This window comes from Brachycentrus maculatus, unplaced genomic scaffold, assembly GCF_059751285.1.
Source record: "Brachycentrus maculatus isolate JH-2025_06_01 unplaced genomic scaffold, ASM5975128v1 h1tg000372l, whole genome shotgun sequence".
Lineage (NCBI taxonomy): Eukaryota > Metazoa > Arthropoda > Insecta > Trichoptera > Brachycentridae > Brachycentrus > Brachycentrus maculatus.
In genome coordinates, this window is record NW_028281121.1 from 933,110 (window position 1) to 951,302 (window position 18,193).

Genomic DNA, 18,193 nt, shown 5'->3' on the forward strand with positions numbered 1-18,193 from the left:
CCTAATATTTACCTAACCTAACTAAAACACATACCCTTTAGAACTATATACTGAAAATATCAAAACAATAATCAGTTATAAAAGAATAGATAACTTTTATATTGCTTTTATAAGAGCAAAGGGCAAACTTATTTTATTTATTATATTAAAAAAATAAACATACATATTTGTGTTTTTATGATATATTCAATACTATTATGAGCCTAAATGACTTGTGTTTGAAAATAGGAATTAAATTATATAGGAATAAAAATAGGCACAGTGGGGACAAAACCTGGTCTTTGACTCAAATTCCGCAGCACTAGCTAATGCACTAAAACCCAGCTTGGGCGTTAATTATCATTTTCAATTATACAGACTACAAGGGAGAGGGATTTTAAGAGGTACCTAATTTGGGTTCAATAATAAAACAATCAAATCAAAATTTCATTTTATAACACACATTTAAATACTACAATATAAAATATTTTGGTATATTTCTATAAAATTAGATAATAAAACTGTACCTATACATAGTCCATATAAATCTGTAATATTATGAATTTATATAATATCGGTAGGCACGAGGAAAATAATTATAAATTAAAAAAGTCAATGTTCATGACACACAAATATATTTATTTTTTAAAAATATTTGTTATTTAGAAAATAAATATAACAATATTGTTTGATAATACTTATTATGATTACTTCCTGAAATTCTGAAAAGTCATCATTTCTCTCCTCTTTGGGTTTTGTATTTACAATTGTTAACCTCGTACCGATAGATATGCAGATGCATACTTCAGTAGTTAACCATAAAAGTGCCAATAAGCACGAAATTGGCTCAAATAGTTCCAATAAAAAAACTGTTGATACTAAAACAGTTAATAACAAAATCTTTAATACATATATTCGTCTAATTTCTTAGGAAAATAACAAAGGTGTATTCTTCCAAATAAATTAAATTACTTAATTGTTTTTTTAAATAAATGGATATGAATTAGTTGACTAATAAAATGTTTATTCAGTAAGTAATTATATGTCATACGCTTTTAGGTTTCAAATTATTTGTAAATTTCTTGAATTATCCTGTACTGCAGTGCGTCGGTTGGAGTCAGGTACAAATGGCTGATAAAACTATTTATTTGTATGATCACCATGCATATATTACATATTCCTTTCTTCTGGAGTTTTGTATGGGTAATCTATATAGTCAAATACATCTCTCTCCGATGTAATTTCTACGGGCTCACCTGCAACACCTGGTAAAGTTTGAAAAGTAACATTTTAACGATGCCATTATGAATACTCTACTTTCATAGTAAAGTCATTTTTAAGAAATTCACTGACTTATGGTCCCCCAATACATTGATCCTCCAGACAAACGATCCCCCACATACCACCATCGTGAAGGCCATAAATAATGTACAATGATATATTTAAATAGGGTAAGATACTTTCATCGATTGATTCGGCAGTCACTTTATGGTAATATCTATCCATTTTTTATTTACATCGAACATACTTGGTAAATATGTACCATTATTTATGCTTCGAAACTCGGGTCACAATAGATTTTTAATAAATAGTGGTATAACCCAGTTAAATTTTTATTAAATTTATAAAATACCTTATTGGAATCATTTATTGGAAACAGATGGTTTAGATAGGTTGGATTTGTTTATCCAATTCCCTTAGACATGATTCGATGCTTGCCCTATAAATACATATTTCAGTGAATCAATTGTCCAGAGGAATAATTTCTGGGGATCAACTGACTAGGAGAAATTAATGGGGATCAATATTGAAGACACCAAAAAAAAGAAAAAAAAACAAATTATTTTCGCGTGTTTAAAATCAATCAATAAAATAAAAAATCATGTTCATTATATGTTCATTAAAACATTAATATTTTTCAAAGCAATATGTATTACTTTTACTTGGTAAAGCTGGGGTTCGAATTCACTCAACTATATTAAAATAATTATACTACATACCTGTGCATCCCATGGGTCTTAAACAGTATTCGTTCAGTGTGAAACCCTTTTCTAAAGCATGCGCCCTCATTGTTTTATTAAAGACGTCACTTCCCGTAAAGTACAAAGTAGAACAAGCATACTGGTCACATGGGGTGAGTCGCACATCCAATCTTCTTGCAATAGAGTTTTCTAATTTGCAGACACCCTTAAACATCGAAAACATTTAAGAATAAAAGGCTATAAAAAAGGCATTTTAAAATATGCAAGTGTAATTTTAGACATTAAAAGGTCGCCACAAATAATTAAAGATATGTTTTTTTTTTGCTACATTTTTAATTTGTGTGAAAACGCCATTAGGTAGTTCATTAATGTGTTATTTATTGGTGTTTTCTCAACAAAAAAATAGTAAAAATTATTTTTATTCATTTAATATATTTACATTTTTATTTATAACATAATACATTTGAATCATTTATACATATGGAGAACTTTTATATTTCGATTCGCTGTGCCTCTCCATAAAAGAGACTGTGCTCTTGTGCTTGGAGAGGGACTTACACTCGTGGTTTAATGTTATATAATAAAAGATATGTTATATTTTATGCGGTAATTTTTTTTATAAACTTACCATAAACTTAGTATCACCCAGAGACAATGTATCTGTAACAAGGCCCGAAGACTCTAGTGCTTGAATAACACTTTTCAGTCTCAAGCCTTTCTCTGACTTGGGTATTTTTGTAGTGCTATCGTAGGATGGATGAGTAACCAAAGCGTCTATATCTCCACTGGTGGCTTTGCCTCTTCTAAAATATTATCAAATCTTAGATAATCCCAATGATTAATATAAAAAAATATGAATACTCTAGAGCATTTTTACAGAAACTTTATAACTAAAACACAACTTTGTTTTTCACCATTTCATATTTTTGTTCATACCGATTAGCTCTGGCAACACCTTGCCTTATAAGGTGGTGAAAAACTTGTTTGTTGTTGCTTTTTTGTATTTATTTTATGTAAATTAAAAATTTATGTATAAAAGTCCGAATTCATCTATTTGCAAAAAAATAACAGAGAGGTCCTTCTGTGGCCAAATTTAAAAAGAAACTAGGCTTGTTATATTTTTTTTAATCACATCAAAACTTTTATACTCTAAAACTTTAAAGTTTGGAATAGTAAAAAATACATTTTAAAAAATATAATAAATACCTGTAGCTTCCACAAATAGTCACTTTGTATTTAGGATCTAAATTATTGACAATATTATTTAATTTAGTTTCAATTTCTTCAATTTCAGCTCTTGGGATTTTTTTTTCAAATTCTTCGAAATATCTGAAATATATAAAATATTCAGATTCATTACATACATTTATTTTTGTATTACCTAAAGTTGTTTTGAATAAATTATGGTAAAATAAATTTATTTATGATTAGTTAGGGTTGATAAAAAATGTGGAACTGTTTATTTTTTCTTACTAATGTTATTGCGGATTTTAGACCAACAAAATGTCTTTTTTTGGTTGTCAGACGTAATAGTCTATACAACTTGAAATGAAAATTCTACCTGTCACCCCTATCGTTGATTTCAAAAATTTTGGAGCGAAAGGCTAAAAAAAGGCTGCTAAGTATGTACTTCAAAGGTCATAATGATTTGAAAAAAATTATAGCATTTCCGAAACAGTTGCACAATTCAAAACTGTTCTTTTTAAACAGGTGTTGTGAAATTGTAGGGGCAACTCTAGTATTTACTCATTTGAACATTTAAAATTTTCATAGCTATTTACAAACTGATAGACTTTTGCAAACAGCATTGTGAAATTTCTCATTTGATTTAATAATGGAGGCTTCAATACATTTAAAAAATAGCGAGCTGCATGAAAAACATTTTTTTTACTTAGTTACGTTTTGTTTATTAAGTTACTTCTTCTTCTAACTCTTATCCACACCCTGTGGTGCATAGGGCACTGCATGGTATTGACGCAGTGTTATCTTGATTGTTACTTATATGAAGGCAAGGTGATCACTCCTGTGCTTCAGGGACCAGTCCAGGGTAGTATTAAGTCAATATTAGAGTGTAAAATCACTAACATTTATTTTCACCCTCCCTGGGAATCGAACCCGGGACCAACCATTAACTAACCATTACACCACAGACGCAGATATAAGTTAAGCCCCCACTAACCATCAGTGGGTGTCTTAGGAAAGAAAGAATTCATCATAACACCAACTTGAAATAAATTTGTCATGAATTCATTTTACAACTGGCAGTAATCAAACCAACAATACCAGTTTTGCAGTCTAGCGTCCACTCAACTACCCCTTTCAATAATCCCAAAAATGTATATTAGCATGTAAAATGGTGTTCATCAATTGTTTAAACATAGTGAGAAGATATATAATAAACCTCACTTCAGACCAATCTTTTGGTGATGTGTTAGTTTGTCTTTATGAATTTCTAGGTCTTGCAAATTCTTTATTCCTTGATCTACCAATTCCCTCGCTTTGGCCGGACCAATTCCACTCACTCTAGTCAAAAGAGAAATAGCGGTACTGCTTTCGTCATTATGAATATTTTCAAGTTTCTTTAATTTTCCAGTTGACAGAAACTCATCTATCTTCTTAGAAATCTTGTCACCAATGCCATTCAATTTCTTAGCTTCATCTCCTGACTTGATGCGAGTTGGGTAAGCGGCGAGAACACCCGCAGCCTTTCTATAGGCGTTATATTTGTGTACATTTCTATTGACATTTTTTTCATAATCAGCCAACTCATTCAGAAAATCGCAAAAGTCGTGATTTATATTGTCTTCAGAGGGTCCTTTTCGTTTACTCATATTTTTGACACTGTATGCGTTATCGTAATTCAATAATAAAAAAAATAGAACCAAATACTTTTGTAATTAAGGTCTAAAAATAAGGTAAACAATCATTAAATTTTTAGATTTCAAATAAGGTATTAGAGAACACTATCTGGTATTTGCAATTAAAGAATAAAGATGCCAATATTATATTTTAAAATTGAATAAATGTACCACAAGTATTCATTTATCATGAAAATAAATTTGAAATTACATTCACAGACTAACTAATTTTGACTTTTAATTTTGAAATTACATTCACAGACTAACTAATTCTGACTTTTGACATGATAAAATTTAGGTTATCACCATAGAGTATTATTTGAGTGAAAACCATAAACTATTTTTCGTATTGTTTTGAAAGTCTACTTGATGGTTCCTACGTAAGGGGCACGAAATTAATCAATCTGTAGATCATTTTTTTTCTGTGATCTCAATCATGTAGATTGTTTTGCAGCAATATATGACACCTCCTTTGCTATTCCGATCTATTACGCGCCACTTTCTTCAGCTCCGTATACGTTGAACAGCCCATATCCTTGTACAAGTCGTAAAGATATTCACGGCGCGAGCTTCCTCTGGCGTTTGAACCCTCTATTATTAAATGCAAGAAACCCCTCTGTCTCGACACATGACCAGTCCATTAAGCGTGTCTCTTCGAAATAATCGCAAAGTTTAATCAAGCTTACCATATAATCAAATCTAGCTTGCTATAAAAGGAAAACGAATTTTCAACTTGAATAAATATATACGTCCAAACCAACATAGAAACGATGTTTTAAATGATTTTAATGGAACAAGAATAGGGACAAGAATACATTTACATTTCTAAATATTTCAAAACCAGGGAATATCAATATGTTATTAAAAGTTTTACTACGAGTTAGCCAGCCGAATGTTGGCAGATTTCACGGTTTTGCTCGAACTCGTGGAGAAAATATTCCATTTGCGAGTTTAGGAATGAGCGAGCAATGTCTTCGCACATCTGTTTTTAAAAATCTATCTGTGCAATGTCTATGATTTTTTTTGACAGATCTTTTTATGGTTATTTATAGTTTTTAGTAGCAATCTTCGTTTTTTTTAGTTCATTTTTATGTAGTTACATTTTATAAAATGTCTGAAAGTAATAAAAACTTTTTAGATGTAATAAATAAAAAATTAAAAAAGCATTTTGGACACGAAAAATTTAAAAGTGAACTTCAAGAAAAAGCTGTAAGAGCAATTGCGAAAGGTGACCATTCATCAATTTATAGATTGCAATATAAACAAATCCCGATAGTTTGTTTTTTAAAAAATATTATTTTGATATATTTGTAGATACTAATTTTTCAGATATAGTAAAAGAACACCACTAGAGTTTTTGAATGATTTACAGTATTACTTACATTCATTCTTAAATTTATTTATGTTAAAAATATGTATATTGTTTTTTTCTTTTGTGGTTTTTCAAATGGTTCATACACAAAATCAAGTGGTTTTTCTAATGGTTCATACCTTTCCAATTTAATATAATATTAAACCGACCATGTAATTTTTTAAGACTGTATCCCACTTCTTGTTTTTAACAATACCTATCACATATTGAAAATAATTATATATTTCTCTAAAAAGTTTTTACTCTCACTTTACAGGCCAAAATGATGTTTATGTTTCAATGCCAACTGGATCAGGAAAATCACTTTGTTTCCAACTACCGACCATGTTACACGATCATAAACTTGCAATAGTGTTTTCACCTCTGTTGGCTCTTATAAAAGATCAGCTGGACCACTTAACCCGCCTGAAAATAAATGCTGAATCAATCAACTCAAAAATGGGAGTAAAAGAAAAAGACAGAGTTATAAATGATTTAAAAAGTTTAAAACCTACCATTAAATTCTTATACATAACACCCGAACAAGCTGCCACAAATACGTTTAAAAATATATTGGACCATCTTGTTAAATATAAAAAACTTTCTTATATAGTTGTGGACGAAGCGCATTGCGTCAGTCAATGGGGCCATGATTTTAGACCGGATTACTTAAAATTGGGTTCTCTGCGAACTCAGCACATGTCTGTTCCATGGATTGCCCTAACAGCAACAGCCAGCAAGGAAGTAGTCCAAGATATAGTCGCAAATTTAAAATTGTCTAAATCTTATCTTCAATTCAAAACTCCGTGTTTCAGAAGTAATTTATATTATGACGTAATATTCCTTAATTCAATCATGAATGAATATGATCATTTGAAAGAATTTATTTGCAAGTGCTTAGGAAAAGAAGACGGCAATACCAAACCTGTAAGTATTTATTTATTGATCTCATGTTTATTTTGTACAACTTCATATTTAACTGTGGAACTAAATGTCAACTTTTATCGACTAATTTAATAATCCACCAATTATTCACAATTATTACAAATAAATATTTTTACTTCACCCTTATTCTAAATACCTGTCATACTTATGTATACTATATAAGAAACTGCAGTCACCATAATCTTCAATTTCATTTGAAAATGGCCTAAAAAAGCGAAGAATTGTCACAAGAATAAACAAATATATATAGACTTAAAAATCAGACAATCATTGTAATTTTTACTTGTTCTGTAATATAAAACGAGAACACAAGTATCTAATAGAATTCGGTAAAACATATTCTTCCGAAATCTGTCATCTAACCCCCATCCATACCCAATGTTCTAGAGTGTACCGCATCATATTGACAAAGATCTTTGTATCTTGATAAAAGTGATAAGTCCTGCGTTTCTTATACCAGTCTAGGTTTATATTAAATAAATGGGAGAGTTAAAATCACAAATATTCATTTTAACCCCCCTGGAAATCTAACCAGGGACCTCAGCAAGTAGCCGAACGCGCTTACCACTACACTACAAAGCGGACAAATATATGATATATGTAGTGATATAATATATTTTCATTCTAGAAAAACAAAGGTTGTGCTATTATATATTGTCGTACAAGAGAAGCAACTGAAGAAATAGCTAATGTGCTTACCAGGAAAGGATTACACACTGTTGCGTATCATGCAGGTATCACTATATTTATTGCTGTTTTTATATACACTTTCCCCTCAGTTATTAAAAAATATTTATTGTAAACTTTATTTTTAAAGGACTAAAAGCAGCGGACAGAATGTCTGTACAAGACGAATGGATGAAAGGTATCTGCCCATGTATCAGTGCAACTGTGAGTTTTGGTATGGGAGTGGACAAGGCTACCGTGAGGACTGTTGTTCATTGGGGAGCACCACAAAATGTTGCCGCTTACTATCAGGCATGTGTAGAGTTTTTACTTGCATTTATTAGATCTTTGTTTAAAAAATTAAAAATGCATTATTTTGTAAAAAGGACAATAGAGTCTTTTGCAACCCATAAAAAACCTGCCTTAAGTAAAACTCCAAATGCTTCCAACAGCAAAAAAGTGAAAAAGAGCCCAATTTTTTTTTTGATATTATGAAAAAATTCACCTGAATCCAGATTCAATGGCTTTTAAAAAAGAAGGATTTATAACCTACTTTTATCACACATTACATTAAATATATTATTACCAATTAAATAAAATCAGAAGCTTGGTAAAAATTTCACTCCTTTATAAACCATGGCTTTGTAGATTTTCATGTTTGTATTTTCGTATTTCATGATCAGATTCATAATGTTTGGTGTCGTGGAACATATTCTTTTTATTTAAAGAATCCATTTTTAAATGTATTATATTATTTATACATTTAGAAAAAAGACACAATGTTTGAATTGTTTTCTGTATCGTATCAGGAATCTGGCAGGGCAGGAAGAGATGGAAAGCAGTCATTTTGCAGAATATATTATTGCAAGTCAGAAAGAAATTCCATTGATTTCCTCTTAAAGAATGATATTGGGAAAGCTTCTACACCAGCCCATATCGCTAGAGCAAAAAATGCTTACAAGAGTTTTGAAAAAATGGTGAATTACAGCGAAGGTGTCAAGTAAGTGAAAATGTTTTCATATAAAAACATAAAACTAGAGGCTATTGTTAAATTTAGTGATTTAAAAAAAATCTTAAAGGGTTTATTTTACAAACTAGGCATAGAATTGTTTCCTAATTCACTCAATTTTCTGGACTGAAGCCATGTGACTATTTCCTGCCTCCAGATTTTAAAAAAAAATACTCAGTACATATGTATAAAGAAATTATTGTGAAATGAGGATGTTGTCGCTGCTATCAGTGCATATTTTGTTGCTAGCTTTTAATAAAAACATTTTTTATGAGATATAAAATCGAAGTCTTTGAATCAATTCAATCTAGGTTAAAAAAATTCTAGAAACCAATCTTTTACCACATTCATTAATCGTCTCATGTATCATATACATTTTAAAATTCTGTTAAATTTATTTAAATATCTGTTTGTGAAACAATTTAGCAGTTCTAAAAGAATACTTTTTCTTAGTTAGAAACTAAATAAGTACATTATTTTTCCTTATCTGTTACAGGTGTCGTCATTCAATATTCTCAGATTACTTTGGGGATGACTCTACCCCTTGTAAAACACAATGTGATGTATGTACTAATTTTAAAATGGTGGAGAAAAGTGTAGAAACATACTTCAAACTCTCGATGAATGCTCAATTTCAAAGAGGCAATTTTATATCCACGGGAGTAGTGGATGATAATTTATATGGTGGAGGAAGAGAAGGAATAAAACGGTGATTTTACTTGTATTCAATATATTTTATTATATTTAAATATGAGCGTTTATTGATATGTTCGACCCCTGATCTACTAGATGAGACATACTATATGAGAATCCATACCGAAATAGAATCCTCCATCTTTGCATGATTCACTTTCTTCACTATATCATATGTAGAACCCTCTCAAAGTGATAAATGGCTCTTAGTGGATTTGAATGAGACAACGCATTTAAATTTAAAAACTAAAAAACACAATGTTGCGCATCCATTTTAGCACTTAACCTCATTTTGCAGTGAACAGCTGTGTTTTGTGACTTACCCATTGCAGGTTTCAACTTCGCTCAATATTTTATTCATAAGCATATTAGGTTACATTTTGTATACGCATCAGCTGGAATCTGGTCAGGGGTAGAGCATATCAATCACCCCTAGGATGTTCTTGTTAAAAATTGTAAATAATAGCTTGGATCATTGAGGGTAAAATTTTGTTGAATATAATAATATTTTTTTTGTTATAATAATTATTAGATTTAAAAAAATGTAAGATCTAAATTTTAGGGAATACGATGATGGAAATGGAGACAGTGACGGAGATGGTGGTGAGCAAAGTGCTCTCGCAGTAAAAAGGGAGACTACATCGTTAATTCTTAAAGAATTGGCCGTCAGAAGAGGTAGTTCCGATAAAAGCAAAACCTCAGGAAAAGAAGTATCGAAATCGTCAAAAGTAAGGGCCGCAGAGAGCACTGAGGTGAAAGTGACTGGACTTACAGTAATTATAAGAGAAAGCTATCAGTCTCTTTTGGGTGAGGCTTTGTCTAGAAGTGTTATCGCGTGTGCGGAGACTGATAGTCCCGTAAATAAACTTACATCTAGTGATTATGAAGAATGCGCAAGCGATATGGAATATGAAATATTTACCAACAGCAAGGTGGTTAGTTTATACAGGCGAGGAATGGTCAAATTGGTAAGTATTACAACATTCCATATTTATGCTTTTATTTTTTGGACTTATAAAGCATTCACGCTTTATTTTTTAGATACAATCAGTAAAGTCCGATAAACAAAATCTACATCCAGCATTAAAAAATTTCCAACCCAAAAAGAAAGGAACCTTTTCAGAGCTGATAAAAGAAGCACAGGCTGAAATAGCGGATAAGAAATATTCTAATGGATTTATGACTGCATCACAATATTCAGGTGTGATAATACACTATTTTATATTCATATCATGTGCCATACAATTTATTATAGAAAAATAAAATTATGTACAAAAAATAAATAATACAACATTTTATTTCAGAAATTCAAAATAAATTGGTTATGCCAAATTTATCGAAAAGTGACAAGGCTCATAAAAGAAAACCATTCAGTATGAAAAAAGAAGCTTTAACACAATCATTATTGGATGGTTTTTGCGTTAAAGAAAATAAAATGAAGTCTGATATGTCACAAGAATCTACTGATACAACAACAGATGACAGTGATTCTGATATAGATGAAAAATTGGTAATAGATGAAAAGAGTCCAGAAAAAAATACAATTGAACCTAAACATACAGTAGGTTCAACTGCAGTTATTTTAGATTTAAATAATAGAAAGGGTGATATTTCCACACCAGTGCAAACACCTTCGTGCAATACCAAAAAACGTAAAAAAGTGAAAGATCTCTTTGGAGACTCTTCTGATGATGATTTTGAAGTTAAAAAAGTAAAACAAATGAAGTCTGTTGGTGGGGAAAATAATCACCCAAAAGACAATGTTTCTGACACTATTTTTGTAAAGAGCAATGACAAATTTATTGACAAATCTAAAAATAATGATGAATATAAAGTAAGTGAAGATCTAGAAATTAAACATCTAAAAAGTGAAAAAGATGTCCCAATAAAAAGTGATATAAAAACTAATTTAAAAAAAGAGACGGAAAATCTTCCAATTGATAAGAGTAAAGTAAAAGTGGATATTGCTCAATATGTTGTTAAGGAATTGACACCTTATTATAAAAAGGGAAAGATCGCTTCACGTGAACTATTTAAAGCGACCGCTAGACATATCGTTCATCATTTAATCGGCATTAATAAAACAGGTTTGTGTAATTTTAATAAATAAACCCGATTGTCTCTAGCTAATGCAGAAAAACTCATTAATACTAAATTGCAGACCAAAATTCAAAAATATTTCAAATAAACAAATTCAAAAAGAAAAATATCATCTCACTTGTTTTTCATATATTTCACTGATTAAAAAAAAAAACCTAATTGTATTTCGAATTCTGGGCAAAATATTTTATCAAATAAACTTTTTTTGTTGTCAAAAACCATTTAGAGAACTGGATTTTTTTCTTATGTCATATACTTATTATTTAGTCCTGTATGTCAAATACATATTATTGAGTCCTTTATTACTATGTCAAAATTCAAAATATGATCATTCGAATTAATGAGCTTTTTCTTTATCTTACTTCTTGACATATGTCTATAGACTATGTGAAATAATATTTTTTGCAGCTATAACTGTCATTTTTACCTTATTTTTTTATGAAACTGCTCTACATCTTTTTTTATTTTCAGATGATGAGGGGATAAAACGATTTTTAGAGAAGACATTTTCAAGAAAAGATTTAAAGATCGAAAAGGAGTCTGATTATAAAACTCTTCTCAAGTCTTCATAGCACTCGCAGCAAACGGTTGCATTGAATAATCCATCACAAATATTGCTTTTATGCAGCCTTAATTTACTGCAATGCATAATTATGTATGATGCCGCCACGGATGTGTTAAAAATATTTATGTAAAAATTGTTCATTACCACCATGTGAAAAATACCAAAATAGCAATATGTAGTATGAATACAATTACATACTGACTTTTACTACACATATCGCTCACTCCTTTCAAGAACGTCATAAATCAAAAATCGTCAATTTTCAGTTGTGCATGTTTTCGGAATGCCCAGAAAATGTACTATATCCCAGCAAAAGAGGCATATTTTTAACTTAATATTTACCCGCTACAGGGCAGAAAATGTTGTTTTTGCATTTTGAAGAAAATGTATTGTTTAATTATTTTTATAAATAAATAAAATATTTTTCACATGGAGAAAAAACCTTCAGGTTTTACCTAAAAAGATCTGTTGCACAGTAAAAAGTTCAATAAGTGGCTTGATATTTATTTTTAATACATTGTGTTATATTTTTAAACTTCAAAATCGTTCTCCTGAAAATTCAAGTATTTTGATTTATGACATTCTTGAAAGGAGTGAGCGATATATGAATTGATAAGATCATTTTGGTAAGATGGTTTTATATTTATCAACCAGATGTTACTTTTTTCCATCGCTACTATAAATACTAATGTAATATTTTGAGTCTTCCACATACAAACTTTATAATAATAGTAATTGTATAGGTAAGTTTATTATTTATTTCAGCAATTCTATTAAAACTCTCATTGCCCAATTCACAATTTCCCAGTTGCCTGTTATATTATATTGTATAAATAAGTTGTATATTATCTTCTTTGTTAATTGCATTTTTTATTATTATAATGAAGAATTGAATTAAAATGGTAGAATTTAGGAGAAGTTTATGATTAGCAAGTTTTCAAAGCTTTTTCAGTCTATGAAAATTGTTACGAGTAAATAAAGTATTATTATAATGTATTAATACCGAGTATTAAATAATTTTAATCGGCTTGTTCTCTATTTAATAAGCTCACACCAATTTGTGCTTTAAGATTGATGACGTTTCCATATTTTCAATCAAGTAAAACAGTATTTTGTATCGAGGGTGAAATATGTTGATTTTTGCAAATATAAATTTTCTTAAATTATTTATTCCTTTGTTTTACTTTTTCCCTTTATTTATATCCAATGGTCCATATTCATGATTCATTTATTTCATACAACACGTGAATTGATGAATTACGTTAGTATGCTTTTGAATTACATGCTCTGTTGGGTATATATTCATCTTGAAAATAATTATCGATATCATTTTTCAGCTCAAAAAAAATCAGTAAAAATGAAAACCTGCCCACCACTTTTTCGATCTACAATAAGACTTTGACCTTATTCATCTAAAACAAAGTGTTTTGTTTTAGATGCCACAATTCAGGAAAAAATATGCAAATAAAATAAAATATCAGTTAAATATTTTTATTATTAAGTTTAACTATAATTATAAGTTACAATTGAAAAATTACTTAGTTGCAGGTTGTTTCTGTGTGAGGGTATTATCTTCATAAGTTTCCAAAACGTCGGCAAGATGCTCGTTGTCTCTGGGTTTTTTGAACTGTCTTTTCTTCTGTGACGTTTTCTTTCTTTTAGGTGCTAATGGTTTCTTAGGACCATGATCTTGCATAGATTTAATACCTTGCTTCTCTAAATATTCTTCAATTTTTGCATCGTCCATTGCATCAACTGCAGTCGCTCGCCACAACTTTTGGAATTCCTCATCGACCTGTAAATATACAAGAGTTACTGAAAAACAACCTACGTATGAATCTTGTGAAGTTTTAAAACGAATGCATATGGTCATCCTATTCTGTACAATGATTTACTCTATTTTACAGGAGAGAATAAAAACACATTATAATTTAACCATCAGCCAAAAAGTTATAGTCTAGGGTTCTAATTATAATTATTTTTTTAATGAAATATTTATATTCTTATGATATATAAAGATATTTTAATTCAATACTATTTTTAGGTAAGCTTAAAAGGCTTGTTTGAAAATAGGAATCAAGTTGTGGCAGAGTAGGGGTCTAACCTAGAGCTCTAACTCAAAATCTGTGAAACTAACCACGGGACCACAACCCGGCTCAGATTACGGAAAAAAGTTTCTTTTTAGAGTTGATCAATTAAGCTTGATTAAATTATAATGTTTTTACTATCTTTTGTAGTTAGCCCGTTGGAGAAATTACAGTAAAAAGATAACACAATTTAGATAACTTGACTGTTAGACATTTTGTCATATTAACCCGGTCGTTGATGAATATTGTTAGGAAATTAATGATACCACATAGAAAATTACGGTTTTTTTGTTACCAAATAGAAGAAAAGTTAAAGATATCTCTACTGCATTTATTTTCAATATATGTTTTTCTTAGTAAATACCACTATTTTTTAAAATCTATTGTGATACGTGTTTTGATGCATTCCACATCATTTTCAAACACCGTATGTGGAATGTATCAAAATACGTGTCACAATAGATTTGAAGAAATAGTGGTATTAACTAAGTAAAACTAAAATTTAAAATGGGTAGATTTTACCACAAAGTGACTGCCGAATTAATTAATGAAAGCATTATCTTTATACTGAAGTTCTATCCCAAATATAGACACTTATAGATTTATCCGACGATGTTATCTATCAGGAATCCAGAAAGTTGTAGCTACAGATGGGCGGCTGTAGATGCATGCCAGATGAATTTCCATAAATATTGCTAGGCTAAATAGATACACTCATACAAATAAACTTACCAGGCAAATAAAAATATGAAACAACAAAAAATTCATACTATACTAAAAGTTTTTACATACTGGTAAATTTGCTGTTTTATCATTATAAAACAATATTTTCCTTTTGTCTGTTGGCCTTATAATGTAAAGAACTTCTGCAGCTATTTGTTTCAATGCTTTTTCACAATGTGGCAATGACTCTTGAACATCTTCCAATAACACTCCACCCAATCCTTTGAGATCATGTTGTTTCAGTAAGCTAAAAAAGAGACAAATTAGCTTTTGAACAAACAATAGTTTTTCTGCAGATGCAATTTCTGATATATGCATGTGATTTAATACATATCCTTTTTCAGTAAATTTGAACTAGTAATATGACATAAATGCAACATAATATAACGAAAAAATGTCCTCAAAATAAAATTATATGTACCGTAAGAGTGCTTTTTTGTCCTTGATTTTATATACAGCCTTGAAAGAAAATTTATTATCCGGACTCACTTCAATTTTAGGGTTATTCAAAAGTGCTTCAGTTTGTAACCACTGAAAATTAAAAGATTAGTGCAACATCAATATAATGTATAAAAAAATAGAAACATCCACTTATAAAATTAAAATAATGAACAGTTAAATAAAATTAAATAAGTTAAGTAAAATAAAGTTAATTATGGTTTTCTATGGTAAAAAATGGGTCATTTATTGGTAATGTTCAATTTAGAAAATATAATATGCCATTGGTGAATTTAAAAAGTGGTGTCAAATATTTCCAAAGAATTTATAGCATATTTTGGCAGCCAAGTCACTATAGGGAATTATTTTAGAGAAGTTTATATGTACTTTATAAAAATCATCACGGTAGTGCCTTAGCATATGAATCTACTGATCACTTTTCCAGAAGATATAATATGTAACATCAACGCAAATTCTTCACCCATTAAACAGATTACTAACATATGTAAAATCTTTTAAGAAGAAAAATATTTGAACTTCACAAGTTAAGAAATCAAAAAATTACCATCATTGTAGTTAGTTATCTGGCAAAGTTTTGATATTTCTTACCTGCTTGACTTTCGTACCGACATCTAATTGATTGGTTTCATCTAGGACTTCATCCAAAGTAAGTGGATGATCATCTCCTTGTTGGTGTCGAGCTTTCATATGTCGAACTATTCTGGCAAGTATACCGAATCTGTAGGCGGAACTGCCAGCTATTGTTTTATAACTGGAAAAAAAGATACGCAAATATCAAACTGACAGTAAATATTAATAATTAAATAATGCTGAACCAATTATAGGAAACACATATTCTATTTCAAGCAACAAACGAACTTTGAGGCATCGACTTTTGGTACTGAACTCGCTGGAGGTGGTGGTCTTGACTTTTTCTTTGAATCATCTTTTGACGACGATGAATCTTCATCTTTTCTCTTTTTCTTTTCAACTCTGGAAAAATATCATTTTATTTATATAATTTAAAACCCAAAAGTAATAAAATCCTGATATGTACGGAATTCAATCACTTACGTAGGGGTGGTGAGGGCTTTTTTCTTAAATGCTTCGCGTTCGCGAAGTAACGCTGGATCCATTTTATTTTCTTAGTATCCAAAGATAATTCCACTAAGAAAATTAGGATAACGAATTTCGCTAAAGTGGTAAACTACCTTATAAACAATAAGCAACTAAAATAAAGCGAACCAAGAAACGGACAAACTGAATGGAAATTGACATTGTTTTGACCACAGATTAAACTAGTTTTGACGTTTCCTAAAAGCAAAGATTTTTTTTTGGAATACGTTCATAAACACTATTACTACAAAAACATGTTTGCAGAAAAAAAAACTAAATTTCCACCTATACCTCTAAGACAAATAATCCCAAATAATAAAATGTGCACCCGTAAGACGACTTGCTCAAACCAGTATTATTTTTTATTTGTTTTCTAATCATTATTTCAATTAATTACATTTTTATCCCCTAAAATTTATTTTGTTGGTACAAATGTATAATTTTTAATTTGCGTTGTCTTGTGGAACTAAATTTAAAAAAATGTTAGAGATTTAGAAAAAAAAAATGTCTAAAAGTATAAATATTTGATATAATTCAGTATCACTCAAGTTTATGTTGGTTTTTCCATTTGAAAATCACTAAGAATAGTAAAAGAAAGGGTTTTTGAATGTGTCTATAATTGAAATTGAGATTGCTTGTAAAATATGTTTGTAATTTTTATTGAGTGCTCTCTCCAGAAATATTTAACCATAGTATAGGTGTAGTAATTTTTTATATCATGTACTTTTTAAGTTTTTTGTTTCTCATTTAGGATATTTATTTCTTCACACCTTCATCTGCATTGATTGGTAGATAGGTAACTGCATCAGATTGATCAAGTGTTTGGCATTTCAAGTGTTAAGAAGGGTATCTTTACAGTTTTGGGTAATTTCAAAGAAAGTTAACAAAAAAAACCTTACATTTATTGTGCTTTTTATCTACAAAACCATGGAGGTGGACAAGCAGGATACTATTGTGGGCTTAGTAACCTCCATGCACATTGACTAAATAGAACAAAATTCCATAAATAAATTGATACATAACATTTGAAAATAAATTCATATTAGGAGAATTTCGGTAGCTTTTATTTGATATGGCCTGTAACAATTAATATGACTATTTTAGTATCTTATTGGGTTAATTGCTACATGGAGATGGTAAAAAAAGTTTATTAAAATATGGAAACTGAGAAAAATATTTATTTTACCCAATACTACCTCTTTTACTCAACAGTGCTGTAAATGTTGATCAAATATAATAAAATAAGTAACAAATATAAAACATTTGTTATAGGGACAAATCTAGCTGCATTTCAATAAGTTAATAAATGTAATAAGTTTCACTACTTCTGTTATCAATTTGAAAAGCTTTATAAAGGTTACTTAAAAATGGGTAAAGAATGTAAAGCGATCAGTACTATGTGGCTTTCTTTTACATATTTGTACCTCTGTAACATGTATGACTAAAATGATTGACATTTTAAATATACCTTTGCTTTTATTAATACATATTTATTTATATTTATTATTTAAACTCAATAATAATAAAATCCCCTTTTATGTGCATGTGCAATACTGAAAGGTAGACGGGAGGAAATAATTATTGTGTACAAGTAATGAGTTGACAGTCTTCATTTTCTGGTCTACATCCCCATCCAAGTTGTGCATCAGATTGATGCAGTGCTAACTTAATCGTTGATTAT

At 29.7% G+C, this 18,193-nt stretch overlaps 3 protein-coding genes across 4 annotated transcripts; 1 reads left to right on the forward strand and 2 right to left on the reverse strand.

Moving 5' to 3' along the window:
- Positions 1-420: 420 nt before the first annotated feature.
- LOC148303340 (DNA polymerase beta-like) lies at positions 421-5,131 on the reverse strand. Of its 2 annotated transcripts, none has more exons than XM_088270140.1 (6): positions 5,097-5,131; positions 4,368-5,039; positions 3,168-3,290; positions 2,590-2,764; positions 1,980-2,166; positions 421-1,244 (listed from the first exon to the last, which is right to left on the reverse strand). In XM_088270140.1, the coding sequence occupies exons 2-6, from the start codon at positions 4,790-4,792 to the stop codon at positions 1,150-1,152; spliced, it is 1,005 nt and encodes a 334-aa protein (XP_088126266.1). In that variant the 5' UTR covers positions 4,793-5,039; positions 5,097-5,131; the 3' UTR covers positions 421-1,149. The 2 variants fall into 2 exon arrangements, with proteins under 2 accessions (XP_088126266.1, XP_088126267.1); XM_088270141.1 differs by having other exon boundaries at positions 1,006-1,244; positions 4,368-4,865; positions 4,991-5,111.
- A 726-nt stretch (positions 5,132-5,857) lies between these two features.
- Positions 5,858-12,293, forward strand: LOC148303341 (ATP-dependent DNA helicase Q5-like). Its single transcript, XM_088270126.1, has 10 exons — positions 5,858-6,047; positions 6,448-7,097; positions 7,744-7,849; positions 7,933-8,093; positions 8,591-8,781; positions 9,287-9,499; positions 10,046-10,451; positions 10,525-10,684; positions 10,788-11,570; positions 12,055-12,293. Exons 1-10 carry the CDS (start codon positions 5,930-5,932, stop codon positions 12,153-12,155), a joined length of 2,889 nt encoding a protein of 962 aa, XP_088126252.1. The 5' UTR covers positions 5,858-5,929; the 3' UTR covers positions 12,156-12,293.
- A 1,330-nt stretch (positions 12,294-13,623) lies between these two features.
- On the reverse strand, positions 13,624-16,696 carry TfIIEbeta (transcription factor IIEbeta). Its single transcript, XM_088270119.1, has 6 exons — positions 16,471-16,696; positions 16,276-16,389; positions 16,006-16,168; positions 15,380-15,489; positions 15,028-15,205; positions 13,624-13,943 (listed from the first exon to the last, which is right to left on the reverse strand). Exons 1-6 carry the CDS (start codon positions 16,530-16,532, stop codon positions 13,683-13,685), a joined length of 888 nt encoding a protein of 295 aa, XP_088126245.1. The 5' UTR covers positions 16,533-16,696; the 3' UTR covers positions 13,624-13,682.
- Between the last annotated feature and the right edge of the window lie 1,497 nt (positions 16,697-18,193).

Excerpts from the sequence above, each read along its gene's own strand:
- TfIIEbeta (XM_088270119.1), bottom strand. The coding sequence starts at position 16,532 with ATGGATCCAGCGTTACTTCGCGAACGCGAAGCATTTAAGAAAAAAGCC. Across the intron at positions 16,390-16,470 it reads AAAGCCCTCACCACCCCTAC|AGTTGAAAAGAAAAAGAGAA; the intron begins GTAAGTGATTGA and ends ATATTTTTCCAG. Across the intron at positions 15,490-16,005 it reads TCGGTACGAAAGTCAAGCAG|TGGTTACAAACTGAAGCACT; the intron begins GTAAGAAATATC and ends TTTAATTTTCAG.
- LOC148303341 (XM_088270126.1), top strand. The coding sequence starts at position 5,930 with ATGTCTGAAAGTAATAAAAACTTTTTAGATGTAATAAATAAAAAATTA. Across the intron at positions 7,098-7,743 it reads AAGACGGCAATACCAAACCT|AAAAACAAAGGTTGTGCTAT; the intron begins GTAAGTATTTAT and ends TTTTCATTCTAG. Across the intron at positions 10,452-10,524 it reads GGCGAGGAATGGTCAAATTG|ATACAATCAGTAAAGTCCGA; the intron begins GTAAGTATTACA and ends TTTATTTTTTAG.
- LOC148303340 (XM_088270140.1), bottom strand. The coding sequence starts at position 4,792 with ATGAGTAAACGAAAAGGACCCTCTGAAGACAATATAAATCACGACTTT. Across the intron at positions 3,291-4,367 it reads CACCAAAAGATTGGTCTGAA|ATATTTCGAAGAATTTGAAA; the intron begins GTGAGGTTTATT and ends TATATATTTCAG. Across the intron at positions 2,167-2,589 it reads TGGGTGATACTAAGTTTATG|GGTGTCTGCAAATTAGAAAA; the intron begins GTAAGTTTATAA and ends TCGATGTTTAAG.